The 22,334-nt window shown below is 34.5% G+C and overlaps 4 protein-coding genes across 4 annotated transcripts; 2 read left to right on the forward strand and 2 right to left on the reverse strand.

Moving 5' to 3' along the window:
- The first annotated feature begins 257 nt into the window (after positions 1-257).
- Positions 258-3,750, forward strand: LOC108326993 (uncharacterized). Its single transcript, XM_017560635.2, has 8 exons — positions 258-555; positions 758-1,275; positions 1,431-1,503; positions 1,888-1,968; positions 2,067-2,130; positions 2,565-2,652; positions 2,765-2,849; positions 3,442-3,750. The coding sequence occupies exons 1-8, from the start codon at positions 424-426 to the stop codon at positions 3,523-3,525; spliced, it is 1,125 nt and encodes a 374-aa protein (XP_017416124.1). The 5' UTR covers positions 258-423; the 3' UTR covers positions 3,526-3,750.
- Positions 3,751-4,118: 368 nt separating this feature from the next.
- Positions 4,119-9,147, reverse strand: LOC108329422 (asparagine synthetase [glutamine-hydrolyzing] 3). Its single transcript, XM_017563613.2, has 14 exons — positions 8,992-9,147; positions 8,559-8,697; positions 8,292-8,387; positions 8,058-8,199; positions 7,281-7,376; positions 7,073-7,167; positions 6,690-6,851; positions 6,518-6,598; positions 6,206-6,427; positions 5,921-6,055; positions 5,180-5,260; positions 5,006-5,092; positions 4,817-4,924; positions 4,119-4,501 (listed from the first exon to the last, which is right to left on the reverse strand). The coding sequence occupies exons 1-14, from the start codon at positions 9,069-9,071 to the stop codon at positions 4,316-4,318; spliced, it is 1,710 nt and encodes a 569-aa protein (XP_017419102.1). The 5' UTR covers positions 9,072-9,147; the 3' UTR covers positions 4,119-4,315.
- Positions 9,148-9,345: 198 nt separating this feature from the next.
- On the forward strand, positions 9,346-14,736 carry LOC108329440 (uncharacterized). Its single transcript, XM_052873995.1, is given in 5 exon segments — positions 9,346-10,016; positions 10,019-10,185; positions 12,685-12,739; positions 13,496-13,579; positions 14,291-14,736. Coding segments are annotated over 2 exon segments (468 nt in total). The 5' UTR covers positions 9,346-9,710; the 3' UTR covers positions 10,181-10,185; positions 12,685-12,739; positions 13,496-13,579; positions 14,291-14,736.
- Positions 14,737-14,801: 65 nt separating this feature from the next.
- LOC108329438 (uncharacterized) lies at positions 14,802-19,553 on the reverse strand. Its single transcript, XM_017563633.2, has 7 exons — positions 19,298-19,553; positions 18,662-18,770; positions 18,505-18,563; positions 17,472-17,756; positions 17,256-17,331; positions 16,435-16,543; positions 14,802-15,338 (listed from the first exon to the last, which is right to left on the reverse strand). Exons 1-7 carry the CDS (start codon positions 19,319-19,321, stop codon positions 15,260-15,262), a joined length of 741 nt encoding a protein of 246 aa, XP_017419122.1. The 5' UTR covers positions 19,322-19,553; the 3' UTR covers positions 14,802-15,259.
- Between the last annotated feature and the right edge of the window lie 2,781 nt (positions 19,554-22,334).

Genomic DNA, 22,334 nt, shown 5'->3' on the forward strand with positions numbered 1-22,334 from the left:
AAAAAGAAAACAATAAATTATAAGAATGTTTTTTGTTAGTAAAACCAAACAAGTACAAACACAAAAAATAAATTTATTTTTGTCCTTACAAAAACACGACTCCACTGGGGATCGAACGCAGAATCTCTGGTTCCGTAGACCAACGCCTTATCCATTGGGTCATGGAATCGTTTTGTTAAACATTCCTCAAAAGTATTTAAATTATAGGTAAACACGTAACGATTTAGATTTGGTCACGGCGGCGTGATGACCAAGTTAAGCTGTATGGTTTTTGGGGTCAGCATCTGCATAGTTCGTTCGGTGACACGAAAATATGAAAACCAACAAATTCACCACCTAGATCTTGTTCTCAAATGTGCCGTAGAAACAAGGACAAGATCCCATGTTTCTGAAAATACCAGGATTCGAGTTCCGTAAGTAAAAATGGGAAAAAGGCAATCTTTACGCAACAAAGCAACCCACTTTGTTTCTGTCCTTCTCAACCCCATCTCGGACTCCGACGCTCCCAAACCCTCCAAGCGCCCTCCACCCACTCCAACACCAACACCTCCTTCTGTAAGTTTTCTCTCTTTCTTCACCACTGTTGTCATCATGTCTCGTCTCTCAGCACTATTTCTGTATTTACCTTATTAAGTTTTAATCTTTTCCTTAGGATTTCCTCTTATTTTGATTTATTTTTTCTCACTCCTTTTTTAAAGTAAGCTTCTTCGTGTTTGCTTCAAAGTAAAGTTTAGGTGTGCATTTTGTTTCGTCTCAGGGAGAAGTAGGTGGATCAGAGAATGGTGAAGAGGTTAACCCTGGTTTAGCTGATGGGCCAGATACTTCATCCTTCACTGCGTTTCTCTATTCTTTTTTGTCTTCCTCTGACCCTGGAGATAATGCAAACTCGCACGCGCAGAGTGATGATCGCAAAGGTGCTGCACCTGATCACAACCCTTTACCAGACTCGTTGCTGAAGGAAAATGTTGGGAGGAAAAGTTTGTTTTCCAAAAGCAAGCAATCACTTGGCAGAGCCATTCGCAAAATTGGTGGATTTCGCTATCATGATCGCAGAGATAACCTTGAAATGAAATTGGACGACGGGAGTGGCTCTAAGGTTTCTGGTGTTGTTGAGATGAGGCGTATTGAACCTGTGCAAGAGTCTGTGACTGTGCCTTTGGATGATCTTCCTGAAATTTCTGAACCTTCGGTTCTCCTTTCGGATAGTATGAGGAATGTTCTATATGTTTCTCTTCCACCGCTTATTCACGGAAGGAAATGGTTGTTGTTATACAGGTATGTAATACCAGTGCATCAAGGGTCATTGGCTGACACAAGATTTTGTATTCTGTTCTGAAGTTTTTAATCCTGCTATAGATAAATTTATTACTGTTATTATTGTTATTATTTGGAGTACTGTCAATGTTGTAACTTCTATACATTGTTTGCAGCACTTGGAGGCATGGTATATCACTTTCCACTCTTTACCGGAGAAGCATGATTTGGCCTGGATTGAGTTTGCTGGTACAGCTTAGTTATTCATCAGCTGTGTTACTTTTAAGCATGTATTTATCTGTCTCTAATCTACATTAGAAAATTAGTAATGGTCAAATGCTAAATGGTGCTTGAATATTATGTAAATAGTCTATATGCTGTAGTTAACAATAATAGCATGCAATAGCTTAAGGTGTCCAAAAGTTGTCCCAGATTTACGAGATTAATGGTTAAACAATTTTATGTTGGCAAATTGTACTGCCACATCCTAGTAATTATCTTGCTATATGCATTATTCTTATAATCTGTGCCGAGTTGAAATTGTTATATGCATTATTCTGTTCTTTAGTAATTTAGGAGAGCTACTTTTTTCCTATCAAGGATTAGTTCTTATTGTCATAAATTCCATTCTAGATTGTTGGAGATAAAAGAGGAGCAGTATTTGGCAGCATTGTTGAAGCACCTCTCAGATCATCTAGCAAGAAAAAATACCAGGTCATACCAAAAGTCATTTTATTTTATTGGTTATTTGATAGATTGACTGCAATTGTGCTACTTGTTGTTTTATTGATTTGACAAAAGATTTTGTACAGGGAACAAACAATACATTTGTTTTCACAAATATCTCTGGTCACCCTGTCATATATCGCCCAACAGGTATCTACATGATATCCATTATTACCAGAGTCAATTCCCTTTGAGGGATGCTTGATTTTCTTTTCTTTTATTTATGCCATAATTTTGTCTGCTACATTAACTGATTAACTTGCCAATGAGATTTTATTTTACACATGATACTTTCCTATTCATCTGATATCTATGAATCATTAAAAAATGATGAATTTTCTGGTATTAATAGTTGGCCTAGTAGAATATTGGAAAATTGAAGGAAGAAAATGTTATAACGGTGTAATTTTGTTTGTAAGATTTAGCACCTGCTAGAGGCTTTATTTGAGTTTTGCTGTGCAAAAGAAAAGTGAGGCTATACTGCTAAAGTTGCTCAGCATATGACATGGTTGCATAGAGTGAATATCTGGCTTGCTGTGAAATTCTCTTCACATGCTTTACTGAATTGACCACAATATTTGCAGGAGTCAATCGCTATTTCACACTTTGCAACACTGACTATTTAGCAATTGGTGGAGGAGGTCATTTTGCACTTTATCTGGATGGTGATCTGTAAGAGCTCTGTACTTTTCATTGTACAATCTTTTCTGAATCTGTGCTAGCCTGCTTTCAGTCAAACATCATGAGCCTGAGTTTTGTTTTTATAATCTCTTCTTACTTGAAGATTGAATGGTTCAAGTTCAGTCTCAGAAACTTATGGGAATCCTTGCCTTGCAAATTCTGAAGATTTTGAAGTGAAGGAAGTAGAGGTGCACACAAAGTTCCCCCCTTTGCTTCTCATTGCACACACCCCCACCCCTACAACCTTTGTTTTATGCTAGCTACTTGTGAACCATTTAGGGTATTTCCACTGCAGAGGACATTCCCTAGGTCATAAGTTTAATACTTCAATCTTTAGGATCTCTCTGATGGATTATACTGACATGACATTAAATACTCTACATCACAAGAATAAAGAAACATTTATGTCTTAAGAACATTTATTTCTGCCAACAATTAAATAAAGGTCTTGTAAAGACTTTTATATCGAACTAAAAGTTGCAAGAGGTTTCAAGAATGATATCACAGTGGGATCCATAAAAAGTAAATTAAAACATTGTGAAATGACTGCTGAAACGATGATGACCTTATACGAACAAAATTTAGATGCAGTTCTATTTCGTATTGTTCTCTTGTCAGAATTGAAAATGTATTTTGGTAATTTGTCTAATGAAATTCTGTATTAAAATATTATCGAGGTAAAAGTTAAATTGTAATTGGTTTAACTGCAAAGAGTGTACTTTTATCAAAGTTTACTTATTTGGAAATGAGAAAGTTAATTGGTCTGTGACATTCATGCAGTTATGGGGCTTTGTATATGCTTCAAAATATGAGGAAGTGCTAGCAATGAGCAGAACAGAAGCACCTGGGATCTGCCAATGGTGAATATTTACCTGGAATCTGGTCGAATCAAATGGTTTGCACTTGGCATTTCATTGAATGGTCACTTTCCCTCTGGGCTGTAGTTTTGTGAAGTGAGCAATGCGAAGTTCATATTACGATGTGATTGAGACATTTTATGTATCAACATATTTTCTGACTAAGCACTAATCTATATGTAAATATTACCAAACATGTATATATGGAGTTCCTACTTGAAAATTTTTTTTACCAATTTTGTTCAGAATATAAGAGGAAGCAAATTTTTAAGTTTTTGTCTTTAAGCAGATGTCAAAAAGACGAGAAAGAACTCGATGATGTGGACCTTTTGTCCCAGGTAAATGCCGAAGAAAAGATGATATTTTTATAGGTATATCAGCATGAATATATTACTCTGCCGGAGAGTTCTAAAACTTTGTGAAAATGCAGTAAAAAATAAAGGCTAAAGTAATTTGTAAGATCCTAGATATTTAATCATTTTCAAAGAGGCCTCAGTTGTTTTTTCTTAAAAATACTAATGTCTGAGCTAGTTAAAAAAAAAATCAGTTGCGTCCTTTTATACAACAAAATTTTAATCGAAATGTAATGAAAAGGTCCAATTACAGATTAAAAACTTTTAAACATAGATAATTATTTAAGAAAAAAACAACAAATAGTTTAAGACCTACATATTAATTTAACCTACAAATAAAAACAACCCCGCCATTCATTAGTTTCATCTACTTGAATTTAAATTCCCACTTGACTTGACAGTTATTGCGTACACTTTTTTTGTTGACAATCAACTATGGATCTTCTAAAGTGGTCCATTTTTGGGTTTGTGAACTTTGGTATCCACTGCATCATATGAAGCTTCATGAACACCAAGCGCGGCACGACCAGAAGGGTCAAGATTTTTAGACCATGCCGCATCCCATTCCACAGCTTTTGCAGTACTGCATGCCACACTAGGACCCCCTGGAACTGTTGCCCTTGCTGCATTCTGTTAAAATGGTTAAACATTATCAGAATCAGGTTTAGAAAGATTTGAATTTGTAAACAAGTAAAGCAATGCGTGCATATTAGAAGGCAAGGTTCTTTACTTGCATCAGGATCAAGGTTCTGATGATACAACACATAGCGTAAAGATTTTGTCAACTATCATTTAATTAAATGTTGGTATGTATGATAAGTTTATTGACATCTACAACAGTTCATTTAAAAGTCATACTTTTTCCTGGTTTTTAATTGGTTAATAATATGTGTACAAAAGTTAGACTCAAATTGTAGTTGTTCAAAACAGAACTATAGAATTCACCTTCGGAAAGAACTTCTCAAAAATTGTCCTGTAGAGGTATCCTTCTTTGGTGGTAGGAGTGTTTTCTGGGTAAATAAAACTGGCAGCAAGCATTGTTGCATCTGGGACCTGACCATTTTATCAAGAGACGGTTTATTAGAACTATTGGCATTACATCAAAAAATTTCAACATCACAAGTTAAAACCTACTTGTTTATCAGCGTGATCCTTCAAGGCATCAATCCAACTGTAACCAACCCCGTCACTGAACTGTTCCTTCTGCCTGTACAATATGTGCTAAAAAAAAAAGACAAAACAAAACAGATTTACTATTGAAACCCTGCAAGACACGAGAATAAGCATGATGCAGTAGTTGATACAAACCTTTGGTAAATATGGATTCTCTTCATCATCAAATGCATTGCGTAATACCCACTTCTCTATCCTTCCAAGATCACGCCTTATCTGCGCAAATTTGTCATGAGTTTCGTAAAGTGATTGAAAGTGAAGTCAACCAGATGAACTTATTAAAAGATTGCAAAATCAACCAAAACAACTTCTTAAAGCCGTAAAATCAAGATATCCATAAAAAACAAACTTGAACATTTAAACTAAAGGGAAGAAGTTAAAATGGCCTTTAAATTTGTTTAACCGTAAGGTACGCAATCCAAATCAACACTGCAGACGATGGCAGAACTTGAAAAAACTAACATTACTAAAAAATTTATGAGCAAATTCCTGCATCTGTTAGAAGAGTGGTATAAACAAAATCCCTAGAATTATTTGCGGATAAGTGGAAATAAAACTTAGCTTCATAGGTGAAAACAAACTTTTTCATAATGATTAACTGTAATATATTATTTCTAAGTATTGTATAAGGAATTATATTCCTGGAGATTCACAAGAAAATAAGTTAGGAATGGAAAATTTCATGTCTTGAACACCACCTGAAAAATATTTTTTATAATTAAAAAAAATTGTACAGAAATGAAAAAGCTTTAAGTAACCAAGTTCTGAAGATCCACCACTAAATGCACGTGCAAGCAACCCAATCATAAGATGGGATAGATAGAACAGTTATGCAACATAAGAAGATGAAAACAGAAAAACGTAAATGTAAAATACCATTTTCCACTCCGGATCCATACTCATTGCTACTTCGATAAATTCTTTATCCAAGAATGGTACACGGGCCTCTACTCCCCATGCTGCAGTTGACTTATTGGCTCTCAGGCAGTCATAAAGATGAAGAGCTTTAATCTGTCAAATCATCAAAGCTACTAAAAATTGAATAAACAAGTAATGCATTAAGGAAAAAGAGAAAAAGGGAGAAAATATATATTCAAGCTCATAAAACTTAGTAAAATAAATTAAATCAAACAGAATTACATAAAAATTATTACTCATTACTTTTCGACAAGTTTCTTCGTGAAGCTCTTTCTTGTTAGGTGCCTTATGAAAATACAGGTAACCTCCAAATATTTCATCTGAACCTTCTCCAGAAAGAACCATTTTCACTCCCAAGGCTTTAATTTTCCTGGACATAAGAAACATTGGAGTACTTGCTCTGATAGTCGTTACGTCATATGTTTCAATATGGTAAATGACTTCTTCAAGTGCATCTATACCTTCCTGATACAGCAATATACAAGATTGCTTCTGAGTGCAATAGAAAACTCATAAGAAAAAAATTAAAATTAATATATTGTGACAGATGATCACCTGAACCGTGAAATAAAGTTCGTGGTGACGAGTACCAAGATAATCTGCTACCTCTTTTGCAGCTTTCAAGTCCGGAGAGCCCTGCATGAAGGAAAAGTCAGATCATGAAGAACATGAAAGCTGGTACACTAGCTTCCTTTCGTTGAAAAAGCATAACGCAACTCATTCTGACCTTTAAACCAATGCAGAAAGTATGCAACTGTGATCCCCATTGACGAGCCGCCTCAGATTCCGCTAAATATCGATTGACCACAGAGGCAACAAGTGATGAATCCAATCCTCCGGACAAAAGAACTCCAAAGGGTACATCAGTCATCATTCTCTTAACCACAGCCTGCATGATATACCGCGAAACCAAACAAAGCGCTAAAATAAGATGTTATGATAGTCAACCATGCCATCAGTTAGTATGTGACTCCATTACACCAAAGGAAGTTCCACAGAGAAAGGATGAATTTGATCACCTAAAGTTCAAACCATTTTTCAAGCAAATGCAGTAAAATTGAGTTTTCAGAAATGGGGAGATAAATACCATGATTCACAATAACAGCTTACCCTCTCGAAGGTCTCACGCAAAAGTATTGGATCATAGGGAGTTGATGGAACAATCTCCGAAAACCATGGTGGATTGTACCACCTTCTTAATCCTCCTGCAAATATAACAAGTTTTAACAGCATTTACTAGTGGTACAATATCTGCATGTAAAAATATGGGAATTACAAGAATCATAAACAGAGAAGAAATAAATGAGATTATTGATACCTTGTTTGCTGGAATATATATGCCCTGGAGGAAATGACATGAATCTCTCACAATCATCACTCAGAGCTTTCATTTCAGATGCAAACCATGTTGATCCTGCAAATAAACCAGTCCTTCCATAATAACATATTTAATCCGTTCGTGGGATTAAAAAAAGAAAAGAACAGTCATGCCAAGTTACAGCAAATAAGACATGTATATCCAAGTAAATAAGGCAATATAAATTTTCTATCCAAAAATGATTATGGGCAGGAGAGAAAAAGACGCTTCTTTTACTCGCCTTTGAAAAACTAGAATATGTTCCAAAATGTAAGAAGCAAAGGATGAAGTCATATTAAGGTATAAAGAAATTTGAAAAAAAGAATTTAGCCATAATTTATTGAAATTACCACAACGGGATCAACTTTTAGTACTTCACGTGAGTGAAAAAATCCAAGTACAAATGAGGGCAAACAACATTAAATTTCGTGTTATTTATACCATAAGAAAGCACATGTATAGATAAAACTACATAAAAAAGTGTACTGAGTTGAAACTCAGATTCTGCAGGAGTTACTAAAGCCGGGTATTCAGTTGTAGGAGATTTGGAGCGACTGGGATGGCTTACATAATGCATTTATCCCACTTTATTTAAAAATAGTTAACATATCCACATCAGGCTTCGCTTGGATTTACTTAAATTCAACCATAGCTATCATTATTTGAGAGGTTAAGCAACATCCAGATTGAACCGAAAATGTAAGAATGTCATAACAAGCAGAAGGTAAAGCCACATACCATCAAGACCCCAGCCCAAATAAAGAGGGGTAATGCCAATAGCATCACGAGCAGCAATAAAACTTTTATCTCGAGTATCAAGAAGAATAAAGGCGAACATCCCATCCAGCATGTTAACAAATTCCTCCCCATACTCTTCATACTGGCATCATAATTACAACAAAAACAAAGATTCATAATTTATGGGCTAATGATAGACTGCGCATCAAATGTAGCTGATTCTAAAACACTTACAAGATGGGCAATCACTTCACAATCACTACCAGTTCGAAATTTATGAGAACTCAGTTTCTGTCTCAATTGTTTGTGGTTGTATATCTCCCCATTTACCTAATGGCGTAGTTTCAATAATATGTGGTATGAGGATAAGAAAGCAAAATAAAAATAATGTAAGTGCGTCCCCTATAACACTATCCAGAAAACAAAAGCAATGCATCTTTTAGTGAAATGAATATTCCTGAAAAATGCACATATCTTTTATAATGGCACAAAGACACATACGGTGACAATAACAGTCTTGTCTTCGTTGTACAAAGGTTGATCCCCTGAAGTAGGGTCAACAATAGCAAGCCTTTGATGAGCAAGGTAACAATCATCATGGCAATGTATGCCACTCCAATCAGGACCTCTATGCCGCAACCTACATTTTTCATATCCATCACAACCACACACAAATCAGAAAAAATGAGAGAGAGATTCTCTATTGCCTAAGAAACTCCTCTAATTAACAAAACAAACATAGTCAAACATTAAGAAATCCTTCTAAAGCAGTAACATATAATTTAATGAAGCAGGACCAAAAAGAAAAGGTTTCTCTTTTTGTTTTGCTACATAAAGTGAAAGCAAAAACGATTAGTAGCATGACTATAATAAAAACGAAAATCGTGTTCCGAGAAACAATGGAAGAAGAGAAAGATAAAGAAATGCGCGCGACCTGCGAGACAATTCGATGATGCGAGCGCGCTTGGCCTGAGAGTTGTCGACGCAACCCAACACTGCAAGGATTCCGCACATGGCGGCTGAGTAAAATCTGAAACACAGGGGAAGACACAACTCAGGGTAAAGTGATAGGTTTCAGTATTTATTTTATCACGTCTTTCAGTTAATGGTAATTATTTTCGTTTTTTTAATATGGTTATTTCTCCCAGGTTGTCAGAACTCCGAAGATTCTCTCGGATTTTCTACTTTTTTTTCTCATTTTATTTAAGTGTCTTTTTTTTTCTTTTGAGAAATATGCTAAAGGGAAGAATCCAAGTGTTTTTGTCAGCACCAGATTCCAATTTGGATTCCTTTTAACTGTCCCTGTTTTTTAATCCAAAACTCAAATTTAGTGGGCTGAATAGAGGGGCCTATACTTCTGACCGAAAGTGCTTATTCCATTAAAATAAATAATATTTTTTAATCAAATTGCACGATAAATATATCATTAAGTTTTAAAATAACACCATTTGGATCCAGAATGACTAATGAACTAATTATAAAAGAAATAGATGAAGAAATGGGGGGTGCAGAGGAAAATATGGAGGTGAGGAAGGAAAACAGGTTTGGGCCCAATAAGGAAATGAATATGTACAGCTTAGTATTAGATTTGAAGGCAAAGAAGGAGAGGGAAAAGCTTTGCGAAGGTTGTGTCGTGAGAAATTGAGAGCGAGCATGGGAAGTAGAATGGGAAGAAGGGTGGTGCAGTTGGCAAACCTACCGATAAAGCTTTTGATGCCGAACAGCTTCACCAACATTCGGGAAATCGCGATCAAGACTATTCCTTCGGCCTCCAAGATCGAGATCAAGCGCGTTCTTGAATCCCTCTACGGCTTCCAGATCGAGAAGGTTCAGACGCTGAACATGGAGGGCAAGAAGAAGAAACGGGGCGGGTTGTTCATCGCCAAACCCGATTACAAAAAGGCCTACGTCACCCTCCAGAACCCGCTCTCCATTTCGCGGGATCTCTACCCGAAAACCTAATCATCGTGGAGGGTAAAAAGAGGGTCCACAAGCAAACTAAGTCCAGCGTCGTCCAGGAAGAGGCTAGAAGTCACTGGTTCGATGACGAGGGAGAGAGGGCTTCTTCCTGCACTCCACCACTTTCTCTCTACACCTCCACATTCTGTAAATATCTCTATTAAATGAGGTAGTTAAATGATATTTATTGCGCGCTAATTTTTTATATCCTTCTTTTATCGCTCCGGTTATATCTATACCATCTAGCTTTTATCTTTTTCACATTTACTAATCTCTTTTCTTTTCCTGTGGTGTTTGTGGACCATTATTCTTTAAATTTGGAGTGATTATATAGTACTGGAGTCCTCTGTTTGTGGTTCCGAGTTGTGTGTGGAGAGGGAGCAGACATTGGCGAGGTTGGTGCAGTGGTCGCGGTGGTGGTGCACGAGCAGTGTTTCTGCTTAGCTTATGTGAATGATATACACAAATCGAGGCCTTCACAAGGATTTTGAAATCCGGCTCTCGAACTATTATTTATTTATTTATTTATATTAGAATAAATTATTTATTAATTTTAATTTACAATAAATAGATGGTTAATTATGTAAAATTTTAGTGTTTAAAAGTTATTTAGATGTTTTTTTATTAAATTCTTTTATATTTTTGATGTTAGATATTGAGATAGGAATATTATGTTATAGATGGATATGGTTTAAATTTTATTATGAATGAAATATTTTTTCTCGTGATCAATGGATGAGAAATATTGCATGTCATCTACGATTTGTCGTCTTTACATAAAGATCAACAAAGCTATTATTCCTTTGGATATGAATTCATCTTGCTTGGATGTGAACGATATGAGAAGTATATGAAATACAAACTTGATATGCAGTCTAGTGTATGTGGTGCTCGAAAATGTGAGTGTCATTTTAGGTTAATGGATAAATCATCTTCTAATGGGGACATATAGGTCTTGAAAGTCATGTCTAAATATCACAACTATGATTTGACTGAAACTTTAGTTAATCACTTTTATGCTGACATGTTAAATCCGAATGAATAGTCATTACTGGTTGATATGACTAAGATTCAAGTTACATCTGTCAATATTTTATTAACTCTGAAAGAAAATAATGATCGTAATGTCAACATTATTAAACAAATTTATAATGCAAGGTATACTTACAAACGATAATTGATAGAGGATTGAGAACTAAACTGTAGTAGCTTATGATGATATGTTAATTGTAATAACTACATTCATTGGAGTAGTTGTGTTGACGAATCTGATATTGGTAGTGACTTTTTCTGACATATTTTGATGCAGTAAAATTGTTAAATGTATTTAATATTATTTTCCGGATGGATTCGACCTATAAAACAAACTAATATAGGTTTCCCTTGCTTGAGATGGTTGGCGTGATGTTTACATGGTTAACTTTTTCGGTTGGACTTGGACTTTGGAAAGGTTGAAAAGTTTATTTTTTATATTGGAGGACGGTCTACAAGGTATTACGAGTTATTGAGATTTGGCGATTTGGCTTTAATGAATTATATCAAATCTTATGTCGTGATGGAAGCATGAAAAAATGTTATGATTGTGAAAATCAGACCATGTTTGTTAAAAAATATTCATAGAATAAAATGTTCCTTCAAAATAAAAATATGAAATACATGGTCCTAATGAAATGAATATATAATATAATATAAAGCTAGATAAAGATAAAGACAGGGGTATTTACGGAATGTGAAGGTGTAGGAAAAAAGTGGTGGAGGTGGAGGGAGAAGCCCTCTCACTTAATAGTGTAACAGAAATAGTACAGAGGTATCACTGGATTTTGTACATTAGTGATTATGCCAATAATTTTTTTGCTTAAGCATTTACGCATGATTCTATCTCCCCCTAATTCTTAGGTAGCAGTTGCCCTCTGTTCTCCATTTCAGCTGAACATCGATGTTTAATTAAGTTGATAGAATGATATAGTTTATTTGTATTAACGAAGAGTGTAAATCCACCTTTTTAATTAATATATTTTGCTTTTGCCCGTATATAAGTGATAATAATGTAAGAGATCTGGTTTTTTAAAGTGGCTTTTGTTAATTCTCCTTCCTTTTCCTCTCCTATTCAAACTTGAAACCTGTTAGGTATTTGCCACTGAATACGGCTTTTCGTTCCAATAGTACTGTTCCATCATGTGATTTTGTTATTGTGTTGTCGTTGATCATGCATATGAATGAGAATTAGAAAATGTCTTCCAAAGTACCGTTTCATAGGTGATCGATAGGTGGCAAAACCGGCATAATTACTCGCATCATGTTTTGGTAATTTGACACTGACTACCAGTTCTTTATTTCACCGTTCTCTTCTTTCTAATCTTTTATTGTTCGAAATTTCGTTGATAGATTGCCAATTTCAGTTTGACTAATCCTTTTCGATCATGTTTGGTTTTGGTTATGTGCGTTGAGCTTTTGTTTAATCCCATCGCACCATTACATAAAGGCTTTCCATTACTTTTTCGTTAGATATGTTTCGTGTGATTTTACGTAGATAAACCTGATCCGGAACTAGAGTATTGTTGCCATTTTGATTATGTTGTTTGGGCCATTTTTGTTATTGTTTTGTTTTTCATTGAGGATAAAGGTGGAAAGTTCATGTTATAGATTTGTGATTTATTGTGATTTTTAGGTATGGGAAGTAAGCACCGCCGCGCACGATTAGGACGTAATTGGAAGGATCGGAGGTAGATATCATATTTTGCAATGCGCTCCAGATGCATTTTCTACTAATTAATCCTGTGTATGTTGTCTCTGGAGTTTTAACTGCATAAATTTTATGATTGCAAAGTGTAATAGTAGAAAACAATAATAGTTTCAGTGAGGAATTGTACTAGTTGCTTCCTAGTTTATCCGCACGGTGCTCCATATCATCAGGTTTGAGCAGTGAAGTGATTAGGAAGAAGAGTTTGTATTAGTGATTGTAAAATTATTGTCGAGGTTTGAACTGTTGTATATTTTTTTAGAATAGCTTAATCGTTTATTTCAGTAATAGCCATCGACTTATCATACAAAGTAAATTTAAAATGAAAATCATCATAAAATTCTGCCATCTTTTGATGAAACTTGTTTGTACTAGTCAGTAGTCATCTCATTAACTTACTCTCATACGATGTAATTTAAAATGAAAAATTATTTTTATAAATTTATTTTGCATTTAAAACTATCCATTTCCCTTTCCCCTTTTTATGCTAGATTCTTGACATATTTCTTGATAATCTAAATGTCTGGCTACCACTGGTACTGACTTCTTATAAAAAGAAATGCTCCTTGAAGATCGAATGTTCTTTCTCAGCTTTTGTAAGCTATATTTCTCTGAAACTCATATCATAATATTTATTCATATTTGTTTACTTGTATTGTAAAAGTTATATTACATTTAAAATTGTTGTGTAGGCACTTCTTTTTGTGCAATAAAAGTGTAGTGTATTTGAACTTCACAGGATACTGTAGGCAAGAAAGAATAGAAGTCACATGCCAAGCTACATCAGAGATTCTTCTGTTGCGGTTGTTGTATGATGGAGGCAGTAAGTTTAGTTTATTTTATAAATGTCAGATTCCGAATCATTCAACATTTGCAAGTGGTTGCTTTTATAGTAGATAGGTTTTGGGATTATTAATTTGTAATCTTATCAAATAAAAAAAAATATTTGGTAAAGGGTAAAATACTTTAAATTGAAAAATGACGCAACAATTTATTATAAAAAAAGTGTTTCCTTTTTATATATTGATGATAGATATATATGTATGAAAAAATTATATTCTTTAAATGTGGCAGTTATTATTGTTTTATATTAATTAATAGGAAGTAATTCTCTTGATGCAGTATTTATTGTTTAGGATTTGGAGAAATGAACAGTTATTTCTGTATTTGGCAGTTAGTCATGGAATATAGATATACGAAAATAGAGCAGTTGGGAGGATGTGTCTTTCGTTGTTTTTGCAGTGTCAAAGGAAACTACTTTTTAGGGCAGTAGCCTATCTCAGCAATTCTGTACTTCAAATTCTGGTTAATTTCGCACTTGTTATCAATAAAATTCTGTAATTTTTTGTGCAATCTTGAATCTAACACTTTGGTTCTGAATTCTGACGTCTTTCTTATATATCATGTCAATATGAATAAAACTGTTAATGGTTTCGCTTCTACATTTACATAGGATGTAGCCAATAAAAACATTCTGGAATATCAATTCATCATCTATGTCTGTGCCATATCTTACGTGAACCAAAAATTTCAGCCTTTATTTCGCAAGATTGCTGCTGCCTTGCTGGGTATAGAAACACTTCTTTCTACAAAACGGGAACACATGGTTGATGTAAATTTAAAAGCTACAGTTGATTCATCCCAGACGAAGCAGCAGGGAGGTGTGTTGCTTTAGCAAAAGAAAGGCCATTCATAAGAGCCATTTAAGTATGTTCCCTAAGCACAATCACGGAACTGGCTACTAAAATGTACAGATGCAGATGAGACAGACATGCTTCCATACCAATATTTCGTCAGTGTTTAGTTATGGGAGAGAGGTTTGCAGTAATTTTTTACGGAAGGTAAAGAAATTGATAGTCATTTAATTTAATTTCATTTATTATACAGTTAGACCCTTTAATGTAAGAATGCAGATTAAAAGTTGCATAGTGGATGATGTGAGGGAGACATAACCGATTTTTATATCACGAGAGCTTTGTTGGAATGGAAACATCTCAGACATTGCTATCATGCTTTATTGCAGAAACTAACTGGACCTGTCAAAATTGATTTAATGTAAATCTGTTCAATCCAGACAAAGTTCAGTAGTCTTTTGGAACTATAAACATAAATACAATGGGATCCGTTATTCTGTCTTTCCGGCTTCCATAGTTGACCCTGAAGAATGAAGAAAATATGATCACAAGTCACAACACTCCGCAACGTTCATTCCCTGCATCTTCACACCATTTACACGAACTTTTTTGGCATCTTTCCAATTGATGGTCTTTGTTTGGCTTTCCTGGCTTAATCTTTAGATTGTACTGATGATTTGGAAGACACGTCACTAAATAAAATAGACTTTAAAGACAAGCGCCACTATATTTTGTGCCAAATAAAATTTCCTAGATTCTAAATTTCAACATCACAAGCAGCTCTATTACAAATCAAGGGGCAAGTTTAAACTACACAAAACCATAGAAGCTTAGAAATCTGAAAACAGTGGGTGTCAAATATTGGAACTTCAAATAAGAGCAAAGCCATCAGCTCTCTGCCTAAGTCTCAACGTCAGATATATCAACACCAATGTTCCGAAACTTGACCTGCAGGAATTGATCAATTTCACGTATGATTATATGTAGAACGAATAAGAAAATCTGAAAAGAAATTGTCAAAGATAGAAAGTAGAAAAAATTGGTATCAGTTGGTAATCGTTTCAGATGAGGTAGAGGTAAATGTTTAACAAAAGTTTAATACAGATCAAACTTCTGTGTACAGGGAAACCAGTTATACACCGTCTATAGTTGTCTTAGATGCACCCTGCACTCAGATAAATGTGTAAGAACATTTCTTTCCATAGAAGGACCTTTGTATGGCAAATCAAAGCCTAGAAGGATGGAAAAACAGACACTCAGCTGGAAAAATCAGTTGCTCGGATGAACATAACACCTAAAACTTGACATGTAACTCCTGTCCCTGTTTAGCATGGACGGTAGGGAATGCTTTAAAGCTTTATGGAGGCTGAGCGACTTTGTGCTGGAGGCCAATTACCGAGTGAGTATTGTGAATGATGGATACGGATGAATGATTTATAAGTTTAACCAAATTAATAACATCCTAATGCTGGTAACATTGACTAGACTAGGAATGATTTTTTTGAGTGTATTTCACTAGTTAAATGCTCTTTTGATTGAGCTTTCCATAATTTAATATATATTTGATAAATTAATTGAGAAATTTTTACCTTCAACGATACACATGTTTGGATTCTAGAAGTGGCATGGAGTCTCTCATGAATGCAATTATGCATTCCACAAGTAGCATCTCTCGTAAACTCCGAAAACCACGAGATATGCAACGCAGAGCAGCAATTTCCCTCTTTTTATCATTCATTAGGTTTTAAAGAGTAGGTATAGTTTTGGCAAGTTAATTTTAATCTTTCTATGGTCAACATGAAATTTATGTAAACATACAAATAAATAAATATATAAATAATTTATAACTTTTGTACATTCATGAAGAAGCACCACAGGTATATAATATGTTATGCAGATTTAAGTAAGAATAGATATACTATTTTGATATAATCGTGAAAAATAGTATTTATATAAAATACCTTGCCAGAAAAAAAAAAAGAATATTCACATGAAATAACAACAAATTTTAGTATTGAAGGACAAGTTTAGTATATGAACTTACAATACTGAAAACAGAAGAGCAACTTTTCTGGAATCAAATGAGGCAGCACGTTTATATCTTCTCCATCTGTTACTAGGTAAATCATGTAGCTTCTCAGAGATTGGTTTATCTGTTAAATTAGAAAATATGAAAGTTAGACGTGCATCTAGATCACTTACCTGCTGAATTCAAGAACACAAAAATGTAACAGTCTGTTCAGGTACAAGAAGGGAGTAATTGCTAGTTTGAACATGGCAAAAATGGGTGGAAGACAAATGAAATTTCAAATTATATAGCACAGAAGATTGTGAAGGCTTCACGAAGTAACAAACCATGTGAAGCAAAAGAACTATATTGAACAATTTAAATTTTGAATGATACCCTTGTCTTCAAGTTCAAGTTAAACATATCTATTCTTAACTATGGTATTTCATATGTTTGTTAAGGTCATGTCAGAACAAAACCCAAACCCACTTATATTTTACTGCTTTGCTTTTGAGATGACTAGCAAACCTGAAATCGTGTCGTTGCTTTACAGGACGAGTCAAAATTATAATATAAAATTGGCCAAAAATATGTTTCAATTGTGTTCATACTTTTGAATGACAGAGAGTAGAAAGTTCTCTATTCCTTCTTACACGAGGCTAGAACTATTTATCAAAATGTTATATGCATATATTCTCTGGTCAAGCAACCTATCTGTATTGCACGGGATAATACTTCCTTCAGCTCTAAACTATTCCGATTGCTCTCCGAAAATCACTACCAGTAAAAGAAAAATATATGAACTTATCTGTATTGGAAAAAAATTTAAGGTACGGTACCAAAAACAACAGACATACCTCTTGGATTGCTGACATTGACCAGACTCTGCATAAGTTTTCCTCCTTTGAAACTTGATTCTCTCCAAAGTACACTCTGCAATATTGTAAAATATCAATTCTCTTAAGAGAATACACACGATGACATGTGTGTATGTGGCTTTATAAGGGCGCCTGCTGTCTTTTATGTGATATTTTAAAAAACAACTGTCAAGAAGATGAGTTTATGAGACTTACAGTCGGTGAGTTTCCAGTTTTAAAACATTCGACTGTCTCTTCATAAGATTCAGGAAAAACTGAATTTCCATTCACACAAGGAATATCAATCGAGCACTGGGAATACACATCTTCATTCTTCATTTGAAAATCAATGCAGTTTTGGCAATTTATGGGAGAATCTAAGCACATTGGACTTTTAGCTTGATTAGGAACCTCTAAGATGCTTAAGAAAGCTAGTGGTGAAGCACACTTTTCGCTTTCATCTTCCTCAGGCAACACAGAAATACTATAAAGGTCTCGAGTCTGCCATAAATGGAAAAGGCGTGAGTTTCTAAAATATCATGTTTTTAGCTACTTCCAGAAAACAATTTGTCATAAAGATGGTCAAGTGATTCAAAATTCAAATATGAAAGGAAGTTAACACATTGACAGTTATAGAAAAAGGATCTTCAGTGACTTACGTTTCAGGGTAACAAAAAACCCAAAACTAAAAGGAATCTAGGTCCAAACGTTTTTTCTTATAATCAGGATAGATCAGTGTGAAGCATGATTAGATAAAAAGATTTTGATCCTCTCTCCTCAGTCTTATGGTTCTCAGTAACATTAACTGTTACCAAAAACGTAGGGTAACATGTATCTCCTGACACCCTGGACCCGTCAAAACTTAAATGCCAGTTAGCACAAATTGATTTGGTTTCGAAGCAAGGACATGCCTGCCAAGAAACTGATAGTGTGTTGGTTTTCCTTCACATCAGTTCTTTCATGCGTCTACCAAAAGCATAATATTTTAGCTTCTGTGTATGCTGATGGAAATTAACGGGGAAATTTGGTTATACATGCATGTTGGACATGTATCCAAGCACGCACTAAACTGACTTTAATGCACTGTTTCTCCCATTTCAACTCTAACCAAACACATACTTATAGAAGATAAACCCGATTACAAACTCATACCAACCACTAAGCCACAAAAGATTCCCTAAACTAGAAAACTAATTGAAAATTCGGTAAAAACAAATAGTAGATCAGTGCAGAGAAAGCAAGCACCAACATGTGAACTCTGCAATCCAGCTGGAAGGGAAGAATCTTCAAACAGTATCGGCGGAATCTCTGAAGTGGAGGAAAAAAAACAGGATGAAGAGCAATAAAAACCAAAGACATTTCTACAACACACAACATTGCTAAATGATCTAATTTAGTACAATTACCTAGAGGAAACTGTTGGTTAAGATCGCCACTACTCGGTTTATTATGTGACTTCAAACCGACAGCGACATTTCCATTCCCGTCCACAAACTCCCGAATTTGATGTTCTCTCTGCAACCAAGCCGCGACCAAAGATGAAAAAGGAAACTACCAAATCTCAATTAACTACGCATTAAACTATGTGACTCGTAAATCAATGGTGAGTGATAGCTCATAGAGCGAGAACTTTCAACCTAACGCGATCTGAAGAAAACAGCTCAATCCATGCATCTTAAGTGAGAGACTCTTAACAAATCAACTTGAATTCTAAACTGTAAAGTAATGAATGCAAGCTAGAACGAAAATCGTGCGGTTTCACTTTCTCACGTGACTCTCGCCCTGACTTTTCAACTTGCTTTTTTCCATCAAAGCTGGAAAGTAGTTAGTTCCACATTTCACACAAACGTCGATTTCTTCAATCAGTTAGCATTCAGGAAGTAACAGCCAAAACAAGTTGTAAAAAACACGGCACGAGTTGAGATTCCGATTCAAATAAACAAAATGTCGGAAAAGTAGCAGGTGCAGTTCAAATCGAAATGCAGCTTAGAATTAGTAATTTGAGAGATGATTGAGGTTTAAGAGAGGATTGAGAATGTTACCTGAGCGGAGGAATCGACAGCCATTGATGGCGTGAAAAGAGAGTGTTAGGTTGTTGCGAGGAAGAGGGAAAAGGGGAAAATGAGAGGAAAGAGAATGCAATTGAGATTGGAGTCGAATTTGAACGTTACATTGTTATATTATTAAGGAGGAACTGAACTGAAGACGAAGGTCTGAATTTGTAGGAACTATACTACACATCACATACATACATACATATCATAGTACTCTACAGTGTGCGCGATTTGCCATAAAGACTTCTGACTACGACGTCGACCATAACGACGAACCCTTCATTTCTTGTTCTGACCATATTGCCCCTTCATTTTCAGCCTTTTTCATTTTTTAACATTACCATTTATGGAATACTACTGGTGAATGTAGGGGTGGTCCTATTGGTGCCAAAAGCTATACATGAATACGAATAATATAAGGTTAACTGAATTTGAATTTTTTAAATAAAACTTTAAGTGGATTGTCATTGAAATAAAGACGTTATCCGAAATAATTAGTCAAATTCTTTATCCAAAACAATTAATGACCCTTCAAGTTTGGTTATCCACCTTTTAAGAGGTTAAATGATTATTAGTTACTTTTACTGAAAGACATAAATATATTATAAAAATGTTAGTTTTATTTCATTCTTTTGTAAATAACTTTTTTAGTCTTTATAAATATTTTTTTTAGTCCTTATAGTATTAATTTTAAGGTTTAATTGCTTCCTTTGTCCCCAGTTTGGTTGAATTGTGTCAAATTCATCTCATTTTTAAAAAAGTTTCATTGTCGTCCTCACGTGGTATAAAAGTGTCAATTGAATCCAAACATAGAAAAAATTTGTGTCAAAGTACTTTGTTTGGATTCAATTGACACTTTTACACCACGTGAGGACGACAATGAAACTTTTACACCACGTGAGGACGACAATGAAACTTTTTTAAAAATGAGGATGAATTTGACACAACTCAACCAAACTGGGGACAAAGGAAGCAATTAAACCTAATTTTAACCTAAAGATATTTATTTTTTATTTTAGATTTTACAAATATTTTTTATTTTAATTCCTATAAATATTTCATTTCGTATTTTAACCTAAAGTTAACATCTTTACTGTCTTATTATATAATGACATAGTTACCATTGGAACTAATAGAAAGAATTAACGCAAGGACGAAAAAAAAAACATATTAAAAAGACAACGATGAAATAAAAATTAAAATAAGGACCCAAACCAATTAACGAGATCAAATCTTCATTAAGTCTATTATATTTTCTTTGACCTCTTTTCAAAAGGTATATTTTATTAACCTAAAACTACCTATTTGTTTAATATATATATATATATATATATATATATATATATATAATATTTCTATTATATCTAATAATTTTATATCGTATAATAAGAATTAAAGACGGTTTAAATTTTTTTTTTTCATTTTTTAAGACATTTTTTAAAATAAATTTTCTTCAAAACAAATAATACTTTTAATATATTATAACTCATTTTAACAATCTTCCTTGTTTACTTAAAGACCGAAACTCCATCACAATTTTCTTCTTAAAAACACATTAGATGATAATATAAGGAAATTTAAAAATAACGGTGAATGTTTTGTTTATTGAAATATTATTTTCAATAACTTTATCTATTTATAAGAATATCTCTAGCTCATGGAAGTAGTTTAGCTAAGTTATTTATCAATTAAAAAATATATTTTAACGTAGATGAGTTTATTGAAAACAAGCAAATAAGTATTACTGAAAAGCTAAAAACAACGATCAATTTAATTTAAAAAAAAAACCGTAATTATTTCAAAAGCGGTGTAGTTGCCTTGAAACCGGAAAAATACATATAGTATAACAGAAAGTGACTACAAAAGAATCATCAATAATGCAAAAAAGCAATAAAGTTAGACTAATTTTAGGGACATAATGGCCCAGTTAATAAGTTACGAGGGAAATTAAAAGATTAAAAAAGGTTTAATGTCTCCGTAGGTCCCTATTTTGGTCTTGAATTTCAAATAGGTCCTCGTTTTTTTCGGCGTATCAATTGAGTCCTTGTTTTTGTAAAATTGAATCAATTACAGGCCTGCCGTTAATTTGGACAAACAGCCGTTACGGTATTGGTTAGGTGGCATGGTTGACTGCAGTAACTAATCAGACGTGGCATTTAAAACGGTTTTTGTATTAAATAATTAGTAAGCACGTATGATTATTCAGTTTTGGGTAAGGGCATACTAGGAAATTTGAAAAAATTCAAGGCCAACAGGTTTTAATTGACGAATGCACATGAAATTGGGGGAAGAAATTGAGGGTTTTTAATATTAGGGTTCGCGTGAGAGGCCAAAAATGGGATCCTAAGTTGGATCCAAAAATCAGGTGTATCTTTGTTCGATTGGAAGTGGGAGGGTGCGCGTTCTTTGTTGGATTCGAAGTGGGAGGGTGCGCGTTCTTTGTTCGATTTGAAGTTGGAGGGTGCGCGTTCTTTGTTCGATTTGAAGTTGGAGGGTGCGCGTTCTTTGTTGGATTCGAAGTGGGAGGGTGCGCGTTCTTTGTTCGATTCGAAGTACGAGGTCGAAGTTGTAGTTTTGCGACGCAGCTGGGTGTAGTACTAGTTGTTCGAAGAGAATGTCGAAGGAGCACTCTTGGTATTCATCGAGTTGCAGTGCCAGGCGGAAGGAAAATGGTACGCCTTCACCGATCTGCTACTGTGGTCAAAGTTGTGTGGTGAGAACTGCCAAAACTACGAAGAATCGGGGCAAGCAATTTTGGGGATGCTCCAAGTATAAGGTATGTTAGATTCAACTCAACGTAATCAAGTTCTGGTACTGTTTGTGAGAAGAAGGTGGTACTCCCTAATGAAGTTGAATGCTGTCTTTACAGAATGGTGGTGAAGAAAGTGGTTGCAACTTCTTCGAATGGTGCAATGATATTGGTGGTGACGAAAGGGGAAGTTTGTTCAACAGTGAAGGAAAGAAAGAAACACTAGTGAAGAGTCAAGACATGGATAGTACTAGGAAAATCATACTGAATTTACAA

Source organism: Vigna angularis, chromosome 2, assembly GCF_016808095.1.
Source record: "Vigna angularis cultivar LongXiaoDou No.4 chromosome 2, ASM1680809v1, whole genome shotgun sequence".
In the NCBI taxonomy this organism is placed as follows: Eukaryota; Viridiplantae; Streptophyta; class Magnoliopsida; order Fabales; family Fabaceae; genus Vigna; species Vigna angularis.